Below are 9,674 nucleotides of genomic sequence, written 5' to 3'. Positions count from 1 at the left end.
TTTTTGTAACACCCTGTATAAAGCGTGTGGGGGGGACACGGAAAACAGTGCAGTCATCGTAATGTGGAAATGGAGCGATTGATAAGACGTCTAAAAGGACGTGATAATTGACTTTTTCATCACATGTGGAAGAACTTCTGAAACGGCTTTAGTTTTTAAACTGTTCGTGTGCCACCATGGCTAAAGTATATTGTGCATGGCTATCCAAAACTGGCGCCGGGGCAACTGTGGTGCCCCACGAGTCATAGGTAACAGGGGTAAACGATGGCTGCGAAGATGTGTACGAGCGAATAGACGTGCAGCTATTTGAGCAACTGCCCGCCCAGATGAACCAAGCGGCTACCAACAGTGTCTTCTCAACGAAGGTTCCGTAAAAGCCGCTGTGTGCGGGCGTCCGCGGCAGGCCTGGTTGATGCACCCATGCTTACTGCCGTTCATCGGCGACGAAGGCTGGAATTTGCACAGAAGTACCGCAACTAGATGTTCACAGAGTGGCGACAGGTTTTTTTTTTCAATGAATCACGTATTTGCTCCATTGGACAGATGGTTGTTGGCGTGTACGACGAGAAATGTCTGAAAGCAAAGGGTCCAGGCCAGAGGAAAGAGCATTATTATCTGCGGTATGTTTTTGTGGCATTCCCTGAGTGATCTCATCATTATGGAACGCACAGTGGATCAACACAAATATGCCTCTCTCATTGGGAACCAAGTCCACGTCTACAAGCAGTTTGTTTACTCTCGGCACGATGGCATGGACGAGCAGGACAATGCAACGTATGATGTAACTCGCAGTGTACGTGTGTTTTTCGAAGAGCACCAAGTTGAGTTTACCGTATTCCCCTGGCGACCAAACTCGCTGGATTTTAAAGCGATAGAGAATCTGTGGGACTACCTCGATCGGACTCTTCGGCACATGGATCTGCAACCGAGGCACGTGGCGCAGCTGGCTCCACATCCCTGTCGATACCTTCCAGAATCTCATTGTCTCTCTTCATGCACGTCTCACTAGAGTTCACTCTACAAAAGTGTTTTCTTCATTCTTTTGACAGGTGGTCACGTTAACGCGAGTCGACAGTGTATGTGTACTGTGCTTAATAGTGGATGTTAACAGAAAACTTGAGAAATAAAAATTAAATTCGTCTAACTGGTTGGATTTAAGTTTTTAATAATAACAGGTGACATCAGACAAATTTACAGTCTTGTCAGGTGTCATCTTTCGATGCAGCTGCAGCAGCAGCAGTAGCAGCAAACAGCAGACCTGTAACACAGCGAAATAGTTTTAATGCAATTATTTCTACGTAGTTGCTTAAACTTAGATGCTGAAGCAATTTTTGTCATTTTTTTTCGTTTGAGACCCAATTACGTAATTTCACTAGATGCTGAAGCAATTTTTGTCATTTTTTTTCATTTGAGACCCAATTACGTAATTTCACTAAGTATGAAAGAATGTACCAGTACATAACAATGCAGTGAGTATACTAAATATGAAAGAATGTACTGGTTGACAACAGTAGAGGCTACGTGTCGTCATCATCAATTTGGAAAAATGTAAGTATCTCAAAACGTGAAAATTTACATATACAAATGTTACAGACGTACTGGTATGTAGATGATCACTGAGGACAATAAAATTCGCAGTTACAAGACTGAAATCTGATCAGTGCATTGGGGTGCTATAAATTTAATTGATACTTACATTCGGAGTTGCATCCCAAAACATACTTCCGTGTTGACGTTTCATGTTTTTCCAAACAACACGGTGTTAAAGGACACATACCATGAGTGTTATTTTTATGTTTGACCGAGTCAGTACCTATCTATCACCATATGGGTGGGATTAACAAACGTTTAAGACCTTTATTTATAAAGCTAGAAGGACAGACGAAGCAACTTGTATGCGTATCAGTCCTCGTTAAGCCGCCATTCGGTGTGTGAGCACGTGCAACAGAATCATTTTTGTCGGTACCAGATGTATTTATAAGACATTGTACTTTTGTTTTAACAGGCCTTCAAAAGCTGTTAGATCATTATAGTGTATGAGTCGCTGCACGTTACATCGCTGAAAGGCTAGACAGTTGTCCTAAAACTAACAGTGTGAGTGCTTCACTGATGAGTGATTTAATATGAGGCAGTGGTCATTGGAGAAATGAAGCTTCTGTCACCATGACGATTAGGTGTGTCATGTAACTGTGGCGTTATCGGATCTTATACTGACCGCCAGACTGAATGTACACGAAGCAGGAGTGAGTCGTGTGGCTTCATTTCACGTCCGGATAACGGATCGTGGTGGCCAGAACTATTTGTGGGAGTGGGGGGGGGGGGGGGAGGAGGAGGAGGAGGAGGATACCTGAGTCCGAGATCTGCACAGGTGCTGGTGTTGACCACTGGTTATGACCCTGAAACGTTCGGTGAATAGAGCGCAGATAAATGTCACTGCGTGGTTATAAAATGAGTAGGTGCATCTATGCACATAGGGACATACGGTATGTTGAGAAATACCTTGCACAGCTGACCACAACAGTAAGAACGCTTAAGCACATTTCTCTGCTGCGTCCTATTTATTAGGCGAAGAACTTCAATAAAAATCATGTTTTGACAAAATATCCTACCCTATACGAAATTTAATTGCGTTCATAAACGTGAAAGCATTCCTAACTGTCTGCTAGCTGGGCAGTAATTGGTCTCTCTCTCTCTCTCTCTCTCTCTCTGTGTCTGTGTGTGTGTGGGCGCGCGGGCGCGCGCGCGCGTGCTCTTTTGTGTGTGTGTGTGTGTGTGTGTGTGTGTGTGTGTGTGTGTGTGTGTCGATATTGATCTGCACTTAGACTCTAACATTAGAACGTTTTGTTATCAGTGTATTTCGCCCGATGAGTTGCTGCTACGCAATAATTATTATTCCACAGAATTATAAACAGTAGTATGTACCAGATAAATAAATAAAATAAAGAATAAATGCTATTGTGAACATGGTATGCTCACAACTTGCAAGGATAAAGACAATGTTGATACACATTTTGTACATCTACAGGGAATGCTTGACTACTGGAAACACCGACTACTTCTGGGCCATTTTGGAGCGGCTGTTGCCACGCACCGTATTGTTCGGTCGGGCCTATACCTGTGGTTTCACTAGGACAGCATCAGCAGCAGTGCAAGGCTAGCGCGCGAAACTGGGATTGAGCTGACCCACCAGACCCTCATCGCCGGCCTGACGCTGCTTCGGCCGCCGACGCCATGGCGCTGGCGCCTTCCGCGGCGGCGCCGACGCCTCCCTCGAACATAGCCTTTCCGACGCCGACGGCCGCCTTCCCACCGGCCGCGAATGCGTCGGCGGCCGCCTTGGACGCCTGGGAGGCGGCGTTTATGCCCGCGTCGGCTCCCTGCTGCATGGCACTGATGGCTCCTTCTGCGCCGCCCGCCATGGCGGAGAAGCTCTTCTCGGCGCCTTCCTTGCCGGACCCCACGGCCACCATGAAGCCGCCGGCGAAATCAGCGCCGGGCTCTGCTGACGGCTGCTGGCTGCTGCTGGCCTCTGGCCGCGCCGCAGCGGGGCTCAGCAGCATCTGAGGGCAAAACCACACTCTCGTTCTGTTGTTTGCTTATCACAGGCATGTGGTGCTTAATTTAACAATGGGTCTATTCACAGACTCCCCTCTGCCCTCCTTCCGTATAGCGTTGTTGCTTTTGTCGTTGTGATCTTCAGTCCGAAGACTAGTGTGACGCAGCTCGCCATGCTAATCTGTCCCGCACAAGCTTCTTCATCTCTACTTAGCTATTGCCACACACATCCATTTACATCTGCTTACAGTTATCAAGTCTTGATTCCCCTTATCATTTCCCCCTTCCCCCCTCCCACCCAATACTATCGACCATTACCGTAATGGTTATTCCTTGATGCATCAGAATGTATCCTTTCAACCGATCCTTTTATTTTAGTCCATTTAAATTTCTCTTCTCATTTCGATACGGCGCCTCCTCATTAATCATTAGTTATCAAATCAACCTATCCAATCTTCAGCATTCTCCTGTAGCACCACATTTCAAACGGTTCTTTCTCTTCTTCTCTGAACTGTTTATCGTCAATGTTTCATTTTCGTACAAGGCTACACTTCCTCCAGAAAATACCTCCTAACAAATGTGTGACGAAGAAATAGCGACGTCAGCCGCATGAGAGCACTGAAGTAGTTCGGTGGCGACAGGTGAATATTTGTGTAGGACTGGGACTCGAACCCAGATTTCCCGCTTCACGCGAGCAGTCGCTGTAACAGCTTCGGCTCTTCGAGCGCGCTCCACGCCTGACCCGAATTCCCATCTAGTCGCTCAACTGCTGCCGTAGTGCTCCCCTTTCCGTTTTCTTCATCGCTCGCAGCATTTCTCATGATTCCCGGAAGACATCGGACATAGGGTGCATCCACATTGAAGATATAATGAAATGCCTTCAAGGCTTAGATATTATTGTTATTTGAGTCGGACATGTCCGAAAGAACAGACGCCGCTCAGACACGATTACGCAGCCGTGTTTATATATATATATATTGACACCATGTATATACTAATTATCGTTATTTTCGTATACAAGATGTATCAAAAATAGTTGGCATATTTTGTAGCGCAACGGAGAAGAAGTCGAGTAAAATATGTTCTAAAATCCATCGCTTCTGGCTATCACTGATTAAACCTTTAATGTGATGTAACAGTGAAGTCGACTACTTCAGATAACGTCCTCATGCAATAGAAAGAATCGTGCGGTTTATGTACGAAGTGTCGCTAGAATATTTTAACAGTGTTGTTCAAGATGTACCAGATGGTGTTTGCCATGACTGACTGATAGGTAGGGAACGAACTTTTCCATAGATGATTCGTTTGGATTCCTACCTGCGGAAACAACTGATCCAGTTGGTTTATGCAACGGACATTCCATATGCAGAGACACTTTACAAGGGCCTCGTGGAAACTTGCGTGTGTGGAAGGGAGGCAATAACATTTGGACTACTTTCTGTGAATGAAGACAGTGTGATCAATTTCTGTCAGTTGGCCACTGCTAGAAGGTAACGCGACATTTTAGGTGAGGCTGCAGTTGTTATATGGATCAACTTGTTACGTGGGAATCTTGAACTAATCACTGGTAGCAGGAGTGTTTCCTTCCAGTACGTGGTAGCACCCGATAGTTCTCCTGCTGATTTCTGGTGGCCGGGCTGTCAGTATTAGAGAGACTGCGAGAGGTCATGTTGTTTCTCTGTTTGTAATTTTTTCTTCTGTGTATTTTTTTATAGTAACGTAGCCTTTTTGTGTATCAATAAAAATGCTGTATCTTGTGGAAGTCTTAACTTCAAGTGAGGGATAAAATGTTTAAAATTTCCCTAAAATTGAAAATTGATGCTTACCTGTAACCGAATGTAAGATCGCAACGTATGGGGCAATTTGATACAATTTCGTTTGGGATAATTATTACAGTGCAACAATCACGTGGTGTCGAGTACAGTTTCTTGTTATATATTTTCCTTATGCAGGCAGTATGAGATAAAAACAAAAAGGAGACAAATTGAGGCACAACGCTAAAAGAAACATTTAGCGAAGTGTCGAAAGAAGTAATATCAGCTTACCAGTAATTTTTAAAAAGAAAACAAACTTTTTTATAATACTGATAACAAATCACATGTAAGAGAAATACGGCAAATAAAACAGAACTAAATTTTTCGATCAGTGGTTAATATGTATAACAATTTCTCCACCCAATGTAGCAACAAGCCCCATTGTGAAGTCATTTGTTTTTACAGTGTGCATGCCCGGAAAAAAACGTAACAAGCGAGCCCTTGAGTGGGAATTCGCAAGTTCAGTCTTCATTAAGTTTAATTTGAAAAAATATTAGGTGCTAATGACTCACCATGTTCATCAGGAAGGCGACAGAAAATGAGTGTCCGTGAGGGAGGGGAGGGGGTTGCAGAGATCAACCTTCTATGGGATGTTCGCATTACACTTCACAAAATGGACGTCGTCGACTTTTAAGAAATTTTCAAAACAAACCATTAACTTGAACCATGAACGCCGAATGGAAAATGGCGCGCCACAGTAATCACAAAGGTACACTCCAACAGGGCAGAAGGCGAACTCCTTGGGAGATAGAAACTGAGCAGGACGGTCAGCTAGGTATCCACTCTTAAGGAACGCATATAGAATCGTACTGATGCAACGGAATGATGAGGACTGATGGAATGTGATGGCATGCAAACGAATGCGAAACCATTTTTCGCGGCGCTTATCGTGAAACTGGCTGTCCTTGAAGACGTAGCTGCAGATACTGCCACAGTGTGTTTTATAGACACGGAAAAAAAAACAAATATACAGAGTCTGGATTTGTGCAGTGGTTCCAGGTGGCACGAATTGCAATGTCACACAATTTTCAGGAGGAATAGTTTGCTCTAAAGGAGAATGATTTTTATACGTAGACCAGGAATCAAGCGAAAGGAAATTATTTTGACAAGTTACTGCCAAAAAGCAATGCTCATACCGTAGTTGTAGTTCTCTTACCCTCATTTTCCACTCTTTCTTGCTGTGACGTATATATTCCCTACTGCCCATGCACGATCGTGCACACGAGAAAGACTCTTAGGGGACAGACCACCTGCAACTTCTCCCAGCACAGTAAATAACTTTCCAGCAATTTACAATTCAAATTAATCGTCGGCATAATTGTGTACGAATGCATTAAGACATTGACGTTAGTTAATCTTGGTACAACCCGCTTAGTACCTGTAATTTCCAGAGTTCCTTTAATATGCATTTTCACTTCAAATCCCGATTGGTGGGAGTTAAATTCCTTGCTGAATGATGGGGTAAGTTTATTTACCTCATATACAAATTTTCGGGCCGATTTCACAGTTTGCTGTGCATCGTCAAGTTAACGCTTTGTTTGAAATTTCGTTACCTTTCTTTATCCAATTTTGTAGTATTGTCCGAAGTTACGCAACCTTGAAATTACTGTAATCTGTGTCGCGCGCGATTTGATTTGCATAACGTAAATCAGTATGATGCACATCCTCTAAATTGAACCGCGCATCCTTGAAACGCCCAAACACCTTATTTTGTGACAATTACGCCTTGTCCTGCCTCGAATATCCCTTCTTTTTCTTATGCACTACATAGTCATATTGGTGCGGACTTGGCGACATCTGTTCGTAATTGCTTTTTTACTACGCTGCGGATGATCTTCCATGTTCGTAATTATGCTTAGCACTTGCTCCTTGGACAACGATTGTCATTTACTACGTTTCACTGGAGAGGGGATTTGTGGCTCCTTGTCTGAATAAAAATGATGAACTGCATGGCTCGACACCTGTTTCAGTATCACTTTCACTTACTGAGCACGTATCGTCATTATTGTACTCCTCACGTACATTTGCCGCACAATCGAGCGTATAAGACACCACACATTCGACTGGCTCATCTAGCGGAGAGGCTAATATTTCATCTGTCACTTCTTTCTCATTCTGCGAAATTGCTTCGGTTCCTTTCTCACGAAATGTCAATTTCGGCAACTGTTGTAGAAATAAAGCGATGTTTGCTTTATTTATCGTTGCAATTGCTCTGTTTTTTATCAACACCACTAGCAATGTAGTACTGTTGTGAGTTACTGGTTGACCAAGCAGCTCAACTACGTTCCGTAGCCTCATGCTGTGCTCACCATTGGAGACCTCCAGTCCCCCCGTGTTGCCATTAGCAGCCAATCTTGGGGTTGCATGGCAGACATGTGGAGCGTCGAATGGCGTAAACATCACTGCCTTTTGCGACCTCTCTCTCAAGGGGTTCCTTATAATTCAGTGATATTTATAACTGAGCATAAAGGAAAAATGCTGTGCATCTATAATAATGGTGCAACATTATAAAGTATCTCGCATTAAAATAATTCGAAAATCTTTTTGTACAGAAATTATTGAAAAAATTGTAACAACTAGCCCCCATCTCCGTATAATATCCTTCTAATAGCAAAGCAAAGAGTAAGCATTGCAGACATATTTCGAGTTTTCGTTGTTTTGGTTTGAGATTCCAACTGTACAAGTTTGGTCCATTTTATTTTACATTTTCTATATGTAAGATATAAGTGGGTCCTCGGGGACCAGTCATATTTGTAATCGTTCCAACCCAAAAGAGGTTGGAGGAAGTAACTTCCATTCGCAGGTGAACATTCCTGATGGACACGATCCGAAATACACAAATACAAACTCTCTCTCTCTCTCTCTCTCTCTCTCTCTCTCTCTCTCTCTCTCTCTCACACACACACACACACACACACACACACACTTACATACATACACACACAAACATGTGCGCGCTCATGCATACACACACTCCGAGCTGGAATACAGAACAAAATACTTAGATCTCCTCGTCATCCTCCGTAACTCCAAATACCGCAGGACGGCCACTCTAGGGTTCTGGCCAAGAGAGTTAGCGAGAGGACACGGTTCAAATCCCAATATGGTCATCCAGATTTAGATTTTACGTGGTTGCCCTAAATCACAGAAGGCAAATGCCGGGATAGGTCCTTTGAAAGTCCACGGCCGATTCCCTTCCCCATCCTTTCGTAATCCGAGCTTGTGCTCCGTCTCTAATGACGTCGTTAGCAACGGCACGTTAAACTCTAATCTTCCGTCCTTGGATTCCGGGGTTCTGTTGCCCAATCTTTACGTGTTGGTTCGTAGGGGGTGTATCTCACCAGTGCGATGACAGCGGCGAACGTCAGTGGCAGGCAGCAGTTGCTCATGGTGCTGGGACGTTTGGCGGCTGACAAGTGGGAGTCCAAATCAGACTGTGCTTCCGGTACGCCTACGCTTGCTTATATACACCACGGCCGGAAGAACCATGGCTCCTACGGCCCATTACCACCAATGGCTAATGACTTTCCGGCCTCCGCGCGACCGTCACCCCAAAAAAACCTTACTTCCGCAGTTCCTGCGTGTGTTTGCCAGCCGTGACACTGGCCATTTGTCATGACGCGGCATCATGTACTGTTGGCCGAACTAATCGACGTATCACTAAAATCACAGTGCCGCTCAAGAGACATGGATGAAGGGTAAATTAAAAACGTAAAAGTGGCAATCGAAAATTCTCTATCAGAGTAGATCGCGCACGCCAAGCTCTATAATGCGCTGATCCGGAGGGACTGAGTGTGGAATTTTGCAAAATTGCGCTTCGGCAGTAATAAGACCAAATTCTGCTTGTGAACCGCTTGAAAGAAAAAAACGGAGCAATGTAAAGATCCATATAATCGAAGAGTGTCCATCTGGAGCGATATACTGTATGCAGAAAATAAAATATAATGCCGAAGATGGCACATGCCATGTGAAAAATCTTGAAGGATGATGGGTCATTTACGGACGAGGTGCATACAAAACTACAGCCCGACCAAATTTAAATTACTGTACATTCTATCGATACGCTTACGAACTTGAATACACAGAGAAGATTTGTACAAGAACAAACTATTCGTCGCGAGTTTGTTGAGTCAGAGTGAGTTGTCACAAGTAAGGCTTCCTCTTAAATTTGTGGGATTGGACATCCTAAGACAAGTTAAGAAAAGTATACTGTACGACAGTAAACGACGTACCACAAAAGAATTATCAAAATGGGACAGAAATGGGTAGATGTGATGTACACTTCCAGATAAACAAATGACACAG

The 9,674-nt window shown here is 44.0% G+C and overlaps 1 protein-coding gene across 1 annotated transcript; it reads right to left on the bottom strand.

Moving 5' to 3' along the window:
• Positions 1-1,141: 1,141 nt before the first annotated feature.
• Positions 1,142-8,805, bottom strand: LOC126419130 (protein kinase shaggy-like). Its single transcript, XM_050086236.1, has 3 exons — positions 8,711-8,805; positions 3,188-3,560; positions 1,142-1,258 (listed from the first exon to the last, which is right to left on the bottom strand). Exons 1-2 carry the CDS (start codon positions 8,756-8,758, stop codon positions 3,195-3,197), a joined length of 414 nt encoding a protein of 137 aa, XP_049942193.1. The 5' UTR covers positions 8,759-8,805; the 3' UTR covers positions 1,142-1,258; positions 3,188-3,194.
• Positions 8,806-9,674: the final 869 nt, after the last annotated feature.

The sequence above is a fragment of the Schistocerca serialis genome, chromosome 9, assembly GCF_023864345.2.
Source record: "Schistocerca serialis cubense isolate TAMUIC-IGC-003099 chromosome 9, iqSchSeri2.2, whole genome shotgun sequence".
NCBI classification, from domain to species: Eukaryota; Metazoa; Arthropoda; class Insecta; order Orthoptera; family Acrididae; genus Schistocerca; species Schistocerca serialis.
Note: the sequence above shows the minus strand (reverse complement) of the source record. Positions and strands in the feature narration are given on the sequence as shown.

Bases quoted from the DNA above. Each gene is read 5' to 3' on its own strand.
- LOC126419130 (XM_050086236.1), bottom strand. From the start codon at position 8,758: ATGAGCAACTGCTGCCTGCCACTGACGTTCGCCGCTGTCATCGCACTG. The intron at 3,561-8,710 runs GTGAGATACACC...TTTTGCCCTCAG, and splicing joins TCGCCGCTGTCATCGCACTG to ATGCTGCTGAGCCCCGCTGC.